The sequence below is a fragment of the Bombina bombina genome, chromosome 3, assembly GCF_027579735.1.
Source record: "Bombina bombina isolate aBomBom1 chromosome 3, aBomBom1.pri, whole genome shotgun sequence".
In the NCBI taxonomy this organism is placed as follows: Eukaryota; Metazoa; Chordata; class Amphibia; order Anura; family Bombinatoridae; genus Bombina; species Bombina bombina.
The window spans coordinates 459,468,008-459,487,693 of NC_069501.1; the positions used below are offsets into that span (position 1 = coordinate 459,468,008).

At 35.5% G+C, this 19,686-nt stretch overlaps 1 protein-coding gene across 1 annotated transcript in view; it reads left to right on the forward strand.

Annotated features, from left to right (window-relative positions):
- The window catches only part of LOC128652394 (caM kinase-like vesicle-associated protein), a 74,708-nt gene extending 55,563 nt beyond the window's left edge, over positions 1-19,145 (forward strand). The window contains exons 9-12 of the mRNA XM_053705332.1: positions 7,013-7,100; positions 7,586-8,790; positions 10,033-10,102; positions 18,984-19,145. Coding sequence (XP_053561307.1) covers positions 7,013-7,100; positions 7,586-8,790; positions 10,033-10,102; positions 18,984-19,145 — 1,525 coding nt within the window. The remainder of the gene's footprint in view (positions 1-7,012; positions 7,101-7,585; positions 8,791-10,032; positions 10,103-18,983) is intronic.
- Positions 19,146-19,686: the final 541 nt, after the last annotated feature.

The window sequence follows — 19,686 nt, forward strand, 5'->3', positions numbered from 1 at the left end:
TCTCCCCATAGGGCTCCATGTACTAAGCCGTCAATTAATCCGTCATTGTAGACGTGGATAAACTTGCCGTTACTCGCCGCGGGCAAAATGGTGTCCGCTGCCGCTATGTACTAATAATCCCCCAATAAATAGACATGTCTAGCCCGCCGCAAGCAGTGGCGGATTATTGATAAATTTGACGCCTCGCTCGCCGCGACTAAGCTAATGTACTTAACTTTCAGTCGAATTGTCTGGCCAATTATTAACACGTGACATGCAAGGTGTCAGAAACGTCATAGTAGTCGCGGGAAAGGAATTTTGCCCCTATAAAACTTCAACTTTTCTAAACAACTTTATTATTGTTCAAATTTTTTTGTAGAGTGATTACAGAGCGTTATTTTTTGTGATCTTTATTTACAAATTGGATATGGCTTCATCTGGATCTGATACCACTTCAAAATCCAAGAATCCTCACTTTTCGCATCAGCAAAACCTTGTTTTGATTGACATGATTATTACATTACACAAATCACATTATGTAAAAGAGTTTGAGAAGCTATAGACAGTAGTGTGATGTCACAAAGACAATGTATTAACTAAAATATATTGTCTGTAATTACTTTGATCATAAACTTGATTTATTTGACACCTTTGATAATTGAAGAGCAACAACTGTAATGTATTTATCTGTTTATCAACAGGGATTTTTAATAACCTTTATTATTAAAAAAATTTTTAGAAGACAATTTAATAAAGCAAATTATTTTTATTGATCAACTTAAAACAGGAATTTTAATCATCAAAATATTGTTCGGAAACCATGTCCCTTGTTGCCATACCACACCTATTAGCTTGTTCTACACATATTTCTTCTGTTAACTCATCAGCATCTATGGTATTTTCTTCTTCTAATGGACAGCCTCTTTTGATTGCTATATTGTGCAGTATGCAGCAAACCAATATAATTTTTGCCACTTTCTCAGGTGCATACTGCATAGCGCCGCCAGAACGATCAAGACATCGAAACCGCATTTTCAAAAGACCGAAAGTCCTCTCAATTATCCCCCTGGTAGATCGGTGAGCTTCATTGAAACGTACTTGATTTCTGGTCTGTGGGTTGTTATAGGGAGTCAACAGCCATTCTGTACATGAGTAGCCTCCATCTCCTAATAGGACATAAAATTAATATAAATATTATTCTAAAAATAATTATAAAGATTGACAACTATACGATACAAATTTAAAATATACAGATTACTCTTTAATTACAGTCGACAAATTGGGCGCAATTTATGTACATGGAAATGAGAGACAAATTAGACGCCATATATGCTTACCTAGAAGCCATCCTTCAGGCATATCTCCATCCTCGAACTTCCGGTATAAGCCATCTGCCTTAAGATGTAAGAATCATGACATGAGCCAGGGAAGTTTGAACGGACACTGATTATCCTCATGTTGGGGTCACAGACCATCAGAACATTCAAGGAATGGAAATGCTTTCTATTCCTATAGATCTCCTCACGAGCTTGAAGTGGTCTTACAGCAACATGGGTACAGTCTATGGCCCCTAGGACATTGGGCATCCCAGCCATCCTATAGAAATTCGACTTTATAGATTGCCATTCTTCTGGGGTAGATGGCAAACAAACATATCGATGAAAAATAACCATCATAGCCTCTATGACTTTTGATAAGTGGCGTGAAAAAGCAGATTGACTCATTCCAATAATGACGCTAGAAACTGCCTGAAAGGAGCCTGTTGCCATAAAATGCAATGCAGCTAATAGTTTCAGTAGTCCCGGAATAGCTTGTGAACGAGCCGTCATCGGCTCCAAATGATCTTCAATCTCTCGATACAGGTGTAATATGGATTCACGATCAAGCCGGAATCTTTGTATGATCTCTCGGTCAGAAAGGCCGTGCAAACCAACCCATGGAAGGAATACACAGGGGACACGAACCAATCGAACCAATCGATTAGCGACATTTCCAGTATTCTGTCTTCTAGACCGCATTTGCATCACACGGAGAATAAACAAATACAGAAGTGTCTCCATAGCTGCCGAAATGAACAATGTAAGTACAATGCTGATATTACTGCCTTTTATATATGTCTAGACTGGCGTCTACAATGACTTTTCTATTGTTTTGTACCTTGCCCACCACCTAAAAGGTGGCGAAGCAAAAATAACAAGGTGGGAGCGGAAATTGTTGCGAGCGGACAAATAGATTTTTTAGTACATTCGTTTTTGGCGAGTTGTTGGTCAAATGTGTCTAATTACAGTGAAAAATGGAGAGGTAGCGAGGTTTGGCGGATAAGTACGCTCGCAATTTTAAAGATGCGAGTTTGAACGCGAGATTTTTTGCGGGTAGCTCGCTGACTGCTTAGTAGATGGTGCCCATAGACTTAGATTGAGTGCGCTTTCCAAAAAATCTGACACTTTTCGCTCGTGCTAACCAGACTCTGCGAAAGTCCTGCACTGCTTTTATTTTTTATATATATATATATATATGTATATATATATCTATGCGCTCGAGGGCATCTGTTTACTTTAATCGTGTAGTAGGTTCGCAAGTTAGCGCTTTCACAATACTGGCCTCCATTACATATGCAGCGTCGCCCGCAAAATCCTCCGCCGCCAGATTTTACGCGATTTTGGTATTACATATACGGCGTAGCATACAAGTTACGCGCGTATATTATTACTCCCATAGGCTAACATAGAACCGCGTCGCAAATCGGTATCCAATATCCAGCGCAAGGACTTACGTGGCGAAAATGGAGAAATCTTACTCCATTTTTATCTCGCCATAAAAGGCAGCCGTAGCAGGCCTTGCGCTGAGTATGGGAGCACCGTAACTCCCGAAAATGCCTGCAAAAATAAACTAACACCTAACGCATGCGCAATCTACCTGTCAACCGCAATACCCCACCGCAATAACTAATAAAGTCTATTAACCCCTAAACCACCATAGCCCACAACGTAATAAACCTAATCAAGTATTAACCCATAAACCGCCATAGCCCACAACGCAATAAATCTAACACCTAACCTAACCCCCCTAAATAAACTAAAATTACCTCATTTACAAAATACTAAGTTACTATTAAATATAAAAAAAATTACACTACTTTTAAAATACAAATAAACTAAGTATAAATAAAGGGGCAGTCTAATCAAAATTCAGGAGTAGACTGTCCCTTTAAGCAAGAATTACAGAAAATAAAAAAATCTAAGATTACAGAAAATAAAAAATAAAATTACCAAATTTTAAATAAATTACACCTAATCCCTATGAAAATAAAAAAGTCCCCACAAAATAAAAACACCCCATAATCTAATAAACTACCAGTAGCCCTTAAAATGACTTTTTGCAGGGCATTGCCCCAAGATAATCAGCTCTTTTGCCAAAAAAATACACACAGCCCCCCTACCAGTAAACCCCCTCACCCACCAAACCCCCCCCAAAAAATACTAACACTAAAAATGCTAAACTACCCATTGCCCTGAAAAAGGCATTTGTTGGTCATTGCCCTTAAAGGGGCATTTAGCTCTTTTGCTGCCCACCCTATCTAAATAAAATAAATCCCCCCAAAAAACCCTTAAAAAACCCTAAGTCTAACCCCCAAGTGGTCCTCACCTGTCCTGAAGTTCAGCGGAGAAGGTCCTGTTCCAGGCGGTGAAGTGTTCTTCCAAGCAGCAGCCTCTTCTTTCTTCTTCCAGGAACCAGCCAGCGCGGAGCGGAGGGCGGAGTTGAAGACCGGCAACGCTGGAACTGAAGAACGGCGACTCTGGAACTGAAGACCGGTGACCGCGGAGCCATGGAGCGTGGAGGATCCTCTTCATATGATCTCCGCCGTACACTGAATAGGAATTCAAGGTACGCGATTAAAAATGGCATCCCTTGAATTCCTATTGGCTGATTTGAGCCTTCAAATTCAAATCAGCCAATCGGATGAGAGCTACTGAAATCCTATTGGCTGTTCAAATCAGCCAATTGGATAAGAGCTACTGAAATCCTATTGGCTGTTCAAATCAGTTTGTGGGCTATGGCGGTTTAGGGGTTAATACTTGATTAGGTTTATTGCGTTGTGGGTTAATGGCAGATTAGGGGTTAATAGTTTTAATAGGTAGTTTGCGATGTTGGGGTTGGCGGATTTAGGGGTTAATAATTTAGTTATTACTTGCGGTGTGGGTTTGATGGCGGATATAGGGGTTAATAGTTTAAATAGGCATATTGCGTTGTGGGGGGTTGTCGGTCTAGGGGTTAATACATTTAATATTAGTAATGAGAGGGGGTGATTGCGGATATAGGGGTTTTACATGTCAAGCTTATTTTTGGGAGGCGTGTTAGACTTTTACGGGAGATTTGTTATTTTCTTTACTTTTCTTAGGCGCCGGCAGTTTCTAAAGTGCCGTAAGTCACTGGCGACTCCAGAAATTTGTATTTACGCTCATTTCTGGACATCGCTAGTTTATCAGACTTACAGAGCTTTATGAATTGCCGGCGGGGTTTATGTAATACCCCGATGTCCGAGGTGAAATTACGGACGGCGCAGGTTCCCACGCTTGCGCCGAAACCTGCGCCGTATATTTGATCGCGCCCGTTGTTTATTGCAACCCAAGCTAAATTTAGCACGCTACTTGTAACTTAGCCCTTAGGAAAGTGAAACTACAGCAAAAAGAGAGTATACCCTCTACCTTTCATCTTGAAAGAAAGCAGCTAACCATTGCTAAAGCTTTGTGTATTTTCAAATACATATCCAGCTAAATCACTATCGTTTTTGTATATTTTGGAATGTTTGTCATTTTGTGCTAAGGAGTTATATTGGAGGAAAATGTGTGCACATTACATTACATATTTATTGATGTAAACCATGGGCACCATGGCAGAATTAAAGGGATGGTAATCACCTTGTAATTACATTTTCTGCATTCTTCCAGTAGATTAACATATCATCAAAATCTAAACTATATCAGTTGTGTATCAATGGTCAAACTACTCCCACCACTTCCACTGTCATCTTTATTGTTTTGTTTTAGCAGAAAAGATAAGAACTGGATTAGGAAGTGATATGTGGCAGGGTTAGACTTGTGAAGTCTGTTATGTGCTCTTCCAGTTGTCAGGATTGGAAAATCCACAATTTTCAGGCTTAAATTACAGGAAAAATGGACAAAAATAAATAAATTATTTCATAAAGTTATTTTACTATGCATAATTAAAGAGACAGAAAACCCCCAAATTTGTCTTTCATGATTTGGAAAGAACATACAATTTTAAACAACTTTCCAACGTACGTCTATTATCAAATTTTCTTAATTATCTTGTTATCCTTTGCTAAAGGAACAGCATTGAACTACTGGCAGCTAGCTGAACACATCTAGTTAGCCAATCACAAGAGACAAATGTGTGCAGGCACCAATCAGCAGCCCGCTCACACTTGTGTAGGATATGTGCATATTCTTTTTTAGCAAGAGATACCAAGAGAATGAAGCACATTTGAAAATAGAAGTGAATTTAAAAGTGTCTTAAAATTGCATGCTCTATTTTAATCATCCAAATTTAATCTTGACATTCCTATCCATTTAAGCTTACTGGACTCATTAATCCAGAATTACTGATAAGTTCTGCTCTCAGGCAATTGTTTTTTTATTGGAGCAGGGTGTGGGGCTGAAAAAGTGATTGCAATCTTAAACTCAAGCAGCACATGATGTCTTGTTCCAATGAACATGGACAGACAGGTTCCCTACCAGAGAACTTTGTCCTCCTGCAGTTTAATAGACGTTGGCCTATGTATATTGCTAACAGGATACTATTCCAAATTCAAACAATTTGATCTTTAATACAAGAGTAGAAAAATGTACAGACAGGATTACAAATTGATATCCCTATCTGCTTTATTGCACTTTTATGTTTTTATTGCTTACTTTACTGATAATGGTTTAGTACTTACTTTACTGATAAAGAAAATGTTATAATGCTCTAAGCATTTTCTTATTGCACTTTTGCTTGCCTATAACTATTTATTATTTCCAGTAGTATTTGTATTATTATTTTCAGTTAAAATACATAATATTTTTTTCTAATATTAAAGGGATATGAAACCCAATTTTTTCTTTCTTGATTCAGATAGAACACGCATTTTTTTAGCAAATTTCTAATTTACTCCTATTATCAATTTTTCTTTATTCTTTTTGTATCTTTATTTGAAAAGCAGGAATGTAAGCTTAGGGGCCAGCACATTTTTGATTCAGCACCTGGGTAGTGCTTACTGATTGGTGGCTAAATGTAAAGTTTGTGTTTCATATCCCTTTAAAGGGATACCATCAGACACAATCAGATTGTGCTCTGTTTTTTTACATGCACACTTCTGAGGCACCAGCGTGTGCCAGAATGAATACTTATATTAGTCTGTGATTGGCTGATGGCTGTCACCTGAAACAGAGGACTGGCTAATTTCATACAATTTTGAAATTGGAACATTTAGTAATAAAAGCAAGTGATATTGCATTGTCTTTTATTATGCAATTCGACTGTATACAATGGTCCTTTACATTTTCATTGTTTAAAGGGACACTAAAGTCAAAATTAAATTTTTATGATTCAGGTAGAGCACAAAATTGTAAACAACTTTCCAATTCACTTATATTATCTAAATGTGCATAATATTTTTATATGCGCACTTTCTGAGACACCAGCTCCTACTGAGCATGTGCAAGAAAACACGATATGCGTAAATGCATTTTGTGATTTGCTAAAAGCTGTCACATAATGCAGTGGGAGGCAAAATAGAACGTATTTTTAAAAGAAAGAACTCTACTACTCATTTGAAATTCAAACTAAGTGCTTTTGAAATGTCTTTTTATTATGCATTTATTGATTATTCTATTGTGTTTAATGGTCCATACTTTATTGTCTATACAGTTATCTTTAAGTGATATTCTATATTTATTTCTTTAATGTCCTAGAAGCCCAGTGCCATGCTATTATTTTATATATAATAAATATTTGCCCCCCTTATTTACAGGATTGCTGGCAACACAGCTCTTCACAGAGATATTTATCGTTCAGTGAGCATCCAAATCAAGAAAAATTTTGCCAAAAGCAAATGGAAGGTACGGTTTTACTGCTAATTGTTACATTATTGTTATAATTTATTTGTAAGGCAACAAGAAATGTCATAGCACTGCGTACATATGAGTATACAAGGATGGTCAAAATTTAATTATATACTTATTCTTATAAGGCATCGGTTGTGCAATGTAAGACTGAATTATTTGTCTGTTTTGGATTGAATTTACTTATCTATTTACTGTAAATTAACCAGCTAATTAGATGGTTATATTATTTGGAGCACTACATGACAGGAAATAGTTCTGCTATCTAGTGCTATGGCTTATGTATAACATTGTTGCAACAAAGGATAAGAAAGGATAAGAAAATTTGATAAAAGAAGTAAATTGGAAATGTGTTTAGAATTGTATGTTCTATCTGAATCATGAAAGAACAATTTGTGTTTTTATGTCCCTTTAGGAACTTGTACTAATCTCATGTATTATTTTCATATAATTAACAACCAGTTATTTGCTGTTTTTTTCAGCAAGCCTTTAATGCAGCAACTGTGGTTTATCACATGAAGAAACTGCACATGAACAGCCAAACTAGCACCAACTCAGCCACAGAGATAAAGAATGAGGTTCCTACTATCAATGTATCTGTTTCTACAAGACCCAACAGTCCCCATTCCAGCACAGCAGAGACAAACAGCCATGAAATGAGCAAACTTCACCCTTTCATTTCCACTGGAATCCCTTTAAGCAGCTCAGGGGCAGTGATATCTTCTGAAAGTGCAGTTATTGGGCAGAAAGTCGAAATTAAAAATGCAGAGTTGAAGGAACCTTGTAGCATCAACAAGAAAGACTCCTCATCCTTGAATGTGGTTCAAGCTCAGGCTGAACAAGCTAACACTGTCCAAAAGAATTCAACTCGACAGAAACAAGCTGAAATGCAGACTGCTTCACTCCGTTTAAGTCAAGAAGTCAAGAATCTCAACACGACTTCTAAAAAAACTGCTTCCAAAAACATTACTCAAAACAGTGCTACACAAACTAGCCCAGTGCACAACACCCCCACTGAACATAACCAGTTGTTTAATGATACAACCTCTATCACAAAAGACGGACATTCACAAACAAAGACTGCTTCTAAGACACAGAGCAGTCAAGCATCCAAGACAGCCAGTGGGAATTCTCAAACCAAAGTAGTAGATACAAACTCAAAGGAGGTTGGGCAGATTAAAGGAAAACACAAGAACATTTCTCAGTCTCTTGATCTTCCCATGCCACCAAATGAAAATAATGAAGTGAGGAGGAATTCATGCCATAAATCACCATCAACAAATACTTCGAAGAAATCAGCCGTACCAATTAGCACTACTGTTAACACCACACAAAAGCCCTCACCTCAGACAAACCTAGCTCCTATGTCCCAAAGGACATCAGTACAGGAAACCAATTTGTCTCCAAAGACATCATCTAAGAAGGTTAATGTCCAAGTAACGGTTCAAGAAAACTCAGGCAAAAAGAATACAACCCCAAAGAAGAACACGATGGACTATGATATTTTGTGTATGGATATCTCCCCGTCCAGGTCTTTGGATTTAACTAATTGTGTCATTAAGACTGATAAAATTCCAGTTCCTACAAACCTGTATGTTTCAAATGGGATTTCTGGTGAGACATACGAGAAGGGCAAACCCATATCTTGTTCTGAACCTGGCATGCCAAAGAAAGTACACAAAAAGCAGTAAGTAAAAAAAAAATTAATCCACATCAAAAAAAGTAGCTACACTGTAAATTTGTAATGGTGTTAACCAAATGCACCTTGTATGTTTTGCATGCAGTCTTTGATGTGATAGAATAGTTTAGTATCACTGTTAAGAAGAGTCATAGTTAAAGGAACATAAAGTTGTAGTAAGAGACTGGTCTAAAGGGATAGAGCATTTTCTTTTTGGACTATTGCTTGAATATAAATATGGGTTTGTTTAACCAATGCTAATAAGTTAAACACATAGGTAACATAACCTCCTGAGCACAATCTGCTACCTTTTCTGTGCTGAACATGGTCAGTGATTGGAGCTATGCACATATGCCACCCTTGATTGGCTCAATAGCTCCATTTAGTTCTGGTCAAGCAGTGCATTACTTATCAGGAACTTAATTAAAATTATAAATGTAATGCATTTGTGGGGGTTAAATACATAGGTATAGGCAAGCAGTAGTCCAATAAGAAAGTACTCTAATAATTAAGAATTAGACAATTCATTCTCACATTATATATCTGTATACAGAGTGAATGATAAAATCAATGCACAGTTGTATGAACATGTAATAATACAATTCTAAATTTCAAAAAAGGAGTGTATTTGATGCATATTTACACATTACATTTAGTATATACAGTATATATATATATATATATATATATATATATATATATATATATATATATATAAATACTAAATATAAAAGTTCAAAGTAGACAAGCACTCCAGAAATCCAGTTCCAATGCCCAGGGTGCAACAGAGAGGCAAATAGAAAATAATGAAGAGTACACTCGCCAGGACTTTTCAGAAATTTTATTCCAAATATGTATGTATTTGGAATAAAATTTCTGAAAAGTCCTGGTGAGTGCACTCTTCATTATTTTCTAAATACTGTATATATATATGTGTGTGTGTGTGTGTGTGTGTTTACCTATATATTTAATGATTTTAAATTAAAGTGACATAGAGAAACAATGTTGCTTCTCATTGTATATAGTAGAAACACAATTACAAGCCTGGGTTTTTCTTAACCTTTGTAACTTTGAAATGTGAAAATGTAAAAGCAAATGAATGTTATAGAAAAAAAAACATACCTCTATATGTTACCCTTTGCAAGTAATCAAACCTATAGCACAGACATCTAAAGTAATACAATAGCTAATGAATATTGTTTTTCACTCAAGATGCATTTTTTTTATTATGCTATTGCTTTTTTTACACAGGCCTTTTAGTGCTGTTACCCCTTCGGCTAAAGGAACAAACTACACACATTGTGGCAGTGGACAAACAGGGGTTTGCTCAGTCATGTGACCCGCACTACTATGAAATGCATCATTTCATATTTCATAGTAAGTAAAGCATTCATGACCAGTGTCTTAACATTATCAAGTCATAGGACACAAAAATACTGTTTAATAAAATAATAATAATAATAATAATAATAATAATAATTCAAATAGCCTTTTAAAAGCCCCTGATGGCCCATTTAAGATTTAAACAGGTTAAATTAAAAAAATAATACGGTTGCTAGATTAGATGATTTTGTACTTTAGGTACTTTTAACTATCATCAAAAAATATATATTTATGTATAAGATAAATATTTGAAAATATATGTTAAAGAGACATTAAAGTCATAATTAAACTCTTGTGGTTTAAATAGTTCTACGAAAAATCCTGATATCCTTTGTTGAAACTTAACTTCTTTCTTGGTACTTGGTAATAAACTATTTAATCCCAATTTTTAAAGCACATTCTAGCTTTATCACATCCGCAAAAGTTCAGAGTTCAAATTCGTAAAACAATATCTGCACATTTGTTTACAATGCAATTTCTTATTGTCCTCAGAAATAAATTGTTTGCATAGTTTTTCTCTGGCTTAGATGCCACTAAGCCTAAAATACATTTATGTATTGATAGCTTAAGGAGCATTAATAAATTCAAACATGAAGCCCCCATAAAGTTAAGTATACTAGCAAATGCAATAAGCATCAATATTTATCTTCCCTCCTTTTGTTGTAATTTAGCGTTCCACTCTTGTAGAGATGTTGGAGTTCATATTGCATACTTCAGTATGCTGCAGTTAATCTCAACCTGCAGTGTGCTACATAATGCTTAGATAAGTGCAAGAGCTCATGTACATCCTAAATGGGGTCACAGTAAGGGAGACAAGGTAAACATACTCAAGAAACGTCAATAAAAATTTTGCTAACAAACAACTAGTAGGAATTCTAAATCCTTTTTTTTTAAGGATTTTGTAGATATGCAGTGATTATTAGGTGTTTATCTATCTATCTATCTATCTATCTATCTATCTATCTTTCTTTCTATCTATATATCTATCTATTTATTAGCTTTAATCTTCCTCAAAAGAGACAATGTCCTGTAAAATGTTCTGCCCTTTTATTTTCCAGTTAAAGGGATAGTCTAATCAAAATTAAACTTTCAGGATTCAGATTTTTAAGCAACATTCTAATTTACTCCTATCATAATTTTTTCATTGTTCTCTTGGTATCTTTATTTGAATGTGAATGGGCCGGCTCCTATGCTTTTATTACTCCTTTTTCAAATAAAGATACCAAGAGAATGAAGAAATATTTATAATAGGATTCAATTTGAAAGTTGCTTAAAATTGCATGCTCTATCTGAATCATGAAAGTTTAATTTCAACTAGACTATTCCTTTAAAGCCTATAAAGAAAAAATATCAGTGCTGCAATATCAGCTATAAAAAAAACAGAAATCAACTTTCCAGAAGAGGTTAGGGTACAGAGAGCCAGTCCATATAAAAAGGTGTCCCTAAAGCAGCTTTCAATACAATGAACTCTAATCAGCTATTTTCCTGAGTACATTGCCCTTTTAAAGGGACATGAAACCCACATTTTTTCTTTCATGATTTTGAAAGAGAATGCAATTTCTAACATCTTTCTAATATACTTCTATGATCTAATTTGTTTTATTCTCTTGATATTCTTTGCTGAAAAGCATATCTAGATATGCTCAGTAGCTGCTGATTGGTTGCTGCACATAGAAGCCTTGTGTGATTGGCTCACCCATGTGCATTGCTTTTTCTTCAAATAAGGATATCTAAAAAATGAAGCAAAATAAATAATAGAAGTAAATTGTAATGTTGTTTAAATTTGTATGTTCTATCTGAATCATGAAAGAAAGATTTTGGGTTTAGAGGCCCTTTAAGCTATAAATGAAAAACATATCAATATTACTGTAGTATTTGTTCTGGGTTCATATGGCTAGAATTACTATGATATTTATAACATCAAATTTTAGATACGTGTACCCCATTTAGACAATGGGGTAGATTTAACAAGGGCCGAATGGCCCTTGTTCCCCTTGTTTTCGCGTGAGCCTTCAGGCTTGCCGGAAACAGCAGTTATGAAGTAGCGGTCTAAAGACTGCTGCTCCATAACTTGTCGACGGCCTCTGAGGTTGTGGTCTTCAATCTGCCCGATCCTATACAGGGAGTGCAGAATTATTAGGCAAGTTGTATTTTTGAGGATTAATTTTATTATTGAACAACAACCATGTTCTCAATGAACCCAAAAAACTCATTAATATCAAAGCTGAATATTTTTGGAAGTAGTTTTTAGTTTGTTTTTAGTTTTAGCTATTTTAGGGGGATATCTGTGTGTGCAAGTGACTATTACTGTGCATAATTATTAGGCAACTTAACAAAAAACAAATATATACCCATTTCAATTATTTATTTTTACCAGTGAAACCAATATAACATCTCAACATTCACAAATATACATTTCTGACATTCAAAAACAAAACAAAAACAAATCAGTGACCAATATAGCCACCTTTCTTTGCAAGGACACTCAAAAGCCTGCCATCCATGGATTCTGTCAGTGTTTTGATCTGTTCACCATCAACATTGCGTGCAGCAGCAACCACAGCCTCCCAGACACTGTTCAGAGAGGTGTACTGTTTTCCCTCCTTGTAAATCTCACATTTGATGATGGACCACAGGTTCTCAATGGGGTTCAGATCAGGTGAACAAGGAGGCCATGTCATTAGATTTTCTTCTTTTATACCCTTTCTTGCCAGCCATGCTGTGGAGTACTTGGACGCGTGTGATGGAGCATTGTCCTGCATGAAAATCATGTTTTTCTTGAAGGATGCAGACTTCTTCCTGTACCACTGCTTGAAGAAGGTGTCTTCCAGAAACTGGCAGTAGGACTGGGAGTTGAGCTTGACTCCATCCTCAACCCCAAAAGGCCCCACAAGCTCATCTTTGATGATACCAGCCCAAACCAGTACTCCACCTCCACCTTGCTGGCGTCTGAGTCGGACTGGAGCTCTCTGCCCTTTACCAATCCAGCCACGGGCCCATCCATCTGGCCCATAAAGACTCACTCTCATTTCATCAGTCCATAAAACCTTAGAAAAATCAGTCTTGAGATATTTCTTGGCCCAGTCTTGACGTTTCAGCTTGTGTGTCTTGTTCAGTGGTGGTCGTCTTTCAGCCTTTCTTACCTTGGCCATGTCTCTGAGTATTGCACACCTTGTGCTTTTGGGCACTCCAGTGATGTTGCAGCTCTGAAATATGGCCAAACTGGTGGCAAGTGGCATCTTGGCAGCTGCACGCTTGACTTTTCTCAGTTCATGGGCAGTTATTTTGCGCCTTGGTTTTTCCACACGCTTCTTGCGACCCTGTTGACTATTTTGAATGAAACGCTTGATTGTTCGATGATCACGCTTCAGAAGCTTTGCAATTTTAAGAGTGCTGCATCCCTCTGCAAGATATCTCACTATTTTTGACTTTTCTAAGCCTGTCAAGTCCTTCTTTTGACCCATTTTGCCAAAGGAAAGGAAGTTGCCTAATAATTATGCACACCTGATATAGGGTGTTGATGTCATTAGACCACACCCCTTCTCATTACAGAGATGCACATCACCTAATATGCTTAATTGGTAGTAGGCTTTCGAGCCTATACAGCTTGGAGTAAGACAACATGCATAAAGAGGATGATGTGGTCAAAATACTCATTTGCCTAATAATTCTGCACTCCCTGTACGATCGGGCTGATTGACACCCCCTGCTAGCGGCCAATTGGCCGTGAATCTGCAGGGAGTGGCATTGCACAAGCAGTTCTGGTGAACTGCTTGTGTAATGATAAATGCCAACAGCGTATGCTGTTGGCATTCAGCGATGTCTGTCAGACATGATGCACTACAGTGTATCATGTCGGACAGACATTGGTAAATCTACCCCATGTGATAAGATTTGATTGTTTATACTCCCATACAATATCATATCCTAATACAGTTGTAATTATTCCTTTAAACTATAAATTAAGCATAAATTAATATAGTCATGGTATCTGTATCTCTTAATATCGCTAGAATTACCATGACATTCAATAACAAACATTCAGCTTTAGTTTTTTGCAAAAGTTAACATTTCTGTATACGTCCTAAGATTTGACAGTTGTTTTTTTTTTCTTCATATAAATGTGCAATATTATACAGTAAAGTCATTTTCTCTTTGATCCTTGCAGAAGGGCTGCACTAGAATTTGTGCATTAAAAGCCAAACATTGATCGCGCTTCAGAAGGGAGTGGACGAAGCTTCTTTTCACTTCCTCTTGTGAACACCTCATGGTTAACGTGGGAGTTTTCTGAGGGACATGGCGGCGATTTTTGTCAGGCACAGGATAAGGGCTCGACTCAGAGACACATATATCCTGCAAGCTATATGGCTAGACTTGATTACCATCGTCAAGCACTTATGGACATCACCAGGAATAGGAATCCGGGTGTAGCACCATTTTTTTTTTATTTCTTATATAAATACAACTGTAAGAAAAACTGAAGATATTTTTATGTATGTTGAGTTGACAGTGCATAACTGTAAAATATCTGCTAGTATTTCAGTTTAGGTTGACAAGTGGTAATTAATATTCTCATTTGCTATATGCTAAGAATATTTTTGATTGTGTATATTTCTTTATGTAAACTTTAAGTGAGAAATTAGAAGCAGGCATTCTATGCTTAAGAAAATAGCAGACTTAGGCCACAAATGTTGCCTCACTATAAAAAGGAATTTACATAATTTATAAAAGATTTTAGTGGTACATTGTTAGTTTAATAAAGCTTTAAAGGAAAGAAAACAACATGGCTACTACTTGTCGTGTCTAAACTTTGAATGTGTTTCATAGATTTCTCCAGTACTAGATAACAAAAAAAATGTGTATATGGGTGTTTGAAGAAAATTTTCCAGGTTGAAAAGTTAAAATGGCAAGAATATAAAACAGTAGGAAAATGGGCAGAAGAAAAGAATTGCTTGTTGTCCACATGAGTTGCACATTATGTTAAAAATGGTGGCTTGTCAATTGTTTGCTTATGCTTAGATATAAGTTGCATACTCCAGGGATCATTTGCTTTGTCTTGACCCCATTCACAAGACACTCATGTTGAAGAGATTGTTGATTTATTTAAAGGACAGCAGAATTGCATAATATTAAAAAAGCATACTAAAAAGACAAGGCAACAGCACTTTCAAATTCAATGAATTTCAGATTAGTAGATTTTTTTCTGGCAGATTTCAAGGTAGTTTAATTTTCCTTCTCATTGCATCATGTGACAGCCATCAGCCAATCACAAAATGCCTATATGTATGAATTACTGCACATGCTCAGTAGCAGCTGATGCCTCAGAAAGTGTGCATATAAAAATATTGTGCCCATTTTGATAATGGAAATTAAACGGAAAGTTGTTTAAAACTGCATGTTTTATCTGAATCATGAGAGTTTAAATTTAATTATAGTGTTCCTTTAAAACTAAGATTTATTGACTTCCAACACAGTGAACATCAGCTTTAGATATTAAGTTACACTATATATAATCATTTTCCCAATAAAAGAAATATATGATTAAAAACAAGAAGAGTTTGAATTAGTATAGTTTATCAGTTTTTCTAACTGATTTTTAATATAACTTTATAAGAATCTGTGTTTTTTTTTATTTTCTACTAATATATGATTTTCTTGAAAAACAGTGCATCCATCAATTTCATTCCTCTGATACGTAAAATAAAATGATTTTTTTAAGGATGAAAATAAGATAATGTAGTTGCCTGTGGATAATTTATTGTCAATCTATATTGTATGTTGATGTGTATGAACGTCAAGCCAGCAGCTACATATATTTGTGCTAGTTGTCTTTTTCAAGAGTGTAAAAGATGGTGCTTTCTGAAAACAAAAGCCTTCAAGTCACTGTAAATATAAAACAAGGTGGGCAGATCGCTGCATGACTCCCCTGTAAAACAGACTTGTCAAAATCAAAGCCTGATATTTTTTTCCAACTGTTCTATCTGCCTGGCTGTTTGATATTGTTCTGTAAGTCTTTGTAAATATGTATGCATTCAACAGACTAAGCTTCTGTTGTACTGTAATATGAAATCTTTAATAAATATGGCTTTTAATTAAAAAAAAAATGAATGTGTAAAAATATGTTGATCAACAAAATGTTAAATGGAGCCACTTACAACAAAATGAAGTTGATATAGAGTTTACAGGTAAGCACTTTAAAAGGAAAATGACAATCTTGAGATTTTAATATAAAAGGTTTATTTATTTATAGTAAAAAAGATTTCATTTAATTCATTATTTTGCCCCATTTAATGTAAAAATGCAGCTTTTCTCAAAGCTAGCCCTGATATTTATCTCTCCCTAATTGGCTTTAGCAGATATAAACTTTAAAACAATGAACTTTATACTAACATAATGACTTGGCTAGCCTTGTTGTCTACAGACTCAAGCCTGGATTGGCTCCTCTAAATGAGGCAAGTGGTTAATGTAGTTTGGCTCCTGAAAAACAAATGCAGCAAACAAGATTTGTTTTCAAAATGTTTAGACTTGAAATGTTTAAGACTTTAGAAATGTTTAGATATATTATTTAATATTATTATTTTTTACTGTCAAAAGCTTCTCTTCTAAGGGGTCGATTTATCAAGGCGTCAATCTCGACACATTCGCGATGGGCTATACGCTTGCCATACATCTACATTTAATGGCCTTATTTATCAACAAGTCTGTCAAAAATACTTACGTCTAATCCGGCGCGATTAGCATCAGACTATTGATAAATAAGAGTAATCGATGTTGCGAATATCCTTATTTTTCAAATGATCTACCCTGAATGTCCATCAAATGAAGACAGTTTGTTCTGTTTTTTCCAACTTTATTTATACCATTTCGTTATTGTCTATGAACAAGTACATTTTTCTAAAGCTAATCTTCTATTTTTTATCTGTTAATGTCAAAGAAATAGCTAGATTTATTCCTGAACAAACAATAAATATCTAATAGAAAGTTATTTTTCTATTTATTTTTTATACAAAAAATCTGATATGATATTTTCCCATAAATTAATGTGTATTTGTATTTCTAGAAATCATGATATGTTTAGCTCATGTTTTTTGTTTTTGTTTTTTAAAATGATTATTAATGCTAGAATGTGTACATATATCTTTGCACATACTTGTGTGTATGTATATATATATATATATATATATATATATATATATATATATATATATATATATGTTATATCAAAAAACTTTTGCAAAAATATTTACATGTCCCTAAATTCTTTTTTTTCTTCTAAACAATGTTGGTTGTCTTTCATATCTCTGTGTTTATTTATACCACTATATGTATATATTGTAAATATATTATTATTTAGAGCAAGAATAATTGTGAATATAACATGTCATCAGGGTATCATATGTATTTGTTTGAAAACAATGGATATTTTAAGAGATGGGCCAGTTTTCTTTCTGCACCTGTGTATCACTTCCTGATTTTAAACACCACTCCTACACAGGTGTTAAAAAATGGGCTGGTATTTAAGATGACATTTCTTAATGAAAATGAAATTCAAGAAAAGGAAGAAAATAGGATGACATTAAAGAGGTGATTTTAATTTCTGCTGTATCTGATTCATGACAGTTTAATGTTAGGAAGATTATCCCTTTGAACTATCAGTTTAAGATTATATTGAGTCAAACATCATTTGATTATTAAAAGCATTGTCAAAATGATTACACTGTGTGGCCTAATGTCATCATCAATGTTTATCTTTAATACTAATTTCACAAATACATGCTTTCAAAGTATAATACACAATGTAACAAAGTTCTGATGAGTGATCAATGGCACAAGTATAGAGCAATTGGATTCCTTAGAGATAGTAGAAAATGTATATTTAAATCAGATTGGCTTATTTCATTAATAACGTGATTATGCATTTCCCAATAAAAAGTGGTGGAAAATGTTACTAGTTTGTAGGTTGTTTAGGAGTTTGAGTATTGTGTCAAATTTGGTGCAAAGTATTGCATCAAATTTGATGTGAAGTGGAGAGTGGGACTTGTATTACATGCGTTAAACATGGTGCAAATAGATTTATCAAAAAAGGAAGTTAGCTATATTATGTAATGCATTTATTTCCTTTGTATCCCTATATCTACTAGTGCTGCTGCCAGACAGGCATTACCTGTCATTATGTCACATATATGTGTAATTGGTGTGTATATACCTTTAAGGGGCGATAATTACACTTTGCATTCCGCTATATATTCCTTCTATTCTTCTCACTCATTGCTTGGTATTCCTTATTCCAAGCTTCCTACCTTAGTTGCCTGTACACTGAAAGTGTCCGGAAGGCTCCTGTTACACTCTGCTTCTCTGCTGCTGTGCCGGATCTCTTGGATTCATACGCGGTGACGTCACACGCCGACGCTGCACAGAACCTCTCTCCCTGACAAGCTGCAGCCCTGTCAGCTCTGCCACAGACTATCGAACAGTTTCCAAACATCCTTATTTCAAAGTAAGCTTACTAAACTCCTACTTAGTACCTTTTTTCTCATACTAAAGTATACTTTAATATCTGCTACGTTTTTTGCATAAACCCTTACTTATGGTGTTAACCATCAGTACCTCTGCAGCCATATAACCGTTGGTCCATCAGAGCCTGCTGATCTTAATTACACCTACAACAAACAGTACTGCTGGTATTATTCATATCTGTTATGAGTCTTACAGATAGTAGTTTCCACCTTTAATATCAGCAGGCCAACATATCAATTGTGTTTACCTTATTACTTAACCACAGTTGGGTTCTATCTTGTATATATTTTCCTCCCTCATAGGGAATTACAGAAAGAGTTTCTTCAGCTGTGACATTAATACCAAGCCAGAAAATGAACCCAGTGGATTTAGTTACACATGTGCAATCACTAACAGACAAAGTTGAAAACATGTCTTTGGCACTTACTAATTTACAACAGGAAAATACTGCATTAAAAGCTTAAATTAAGGAAATAGCTGACAAACAAATGAGTGAGAGTCTACCTGAACCACAAATTAGCCCACCTGAGAAATTCTCTGGAGAACTTAAGCACTTCAGAGAATTTAGGAATGCCTGTTACCTAATGTTCACATTAAAGCCTAAGACTTATTCCACGGATCATACTAAGGTCCTTACTGTTATTTCATACCTCAGGGGTGAGGCACATATATGGGCTAACTCCTTTTTCTAAGATAATGACCCTGTGTTATATTCATTAGATGCTTTCTTCACCTCAATGTCTCAATTATATGACGATCCATTCAAACAGCTAACAGCTGAGAATGCTATGCGGTCATTAATGCAACATAAACACCCTGTGGAAGACTATATCACTGAATTTAAAAGATGGTCTAAGGATACAGGCTGGAATGAGCTATCCCTAAAAAACCAATTTCGCCTGGGTTTATCAGACTCACTCAAGGACGAAATAGCAAGGGTACCCCTACCAGACACTCTAGAGGAGCTTATTAATTTATCCATCAGCCTTGATAGGCGTCTAAGAG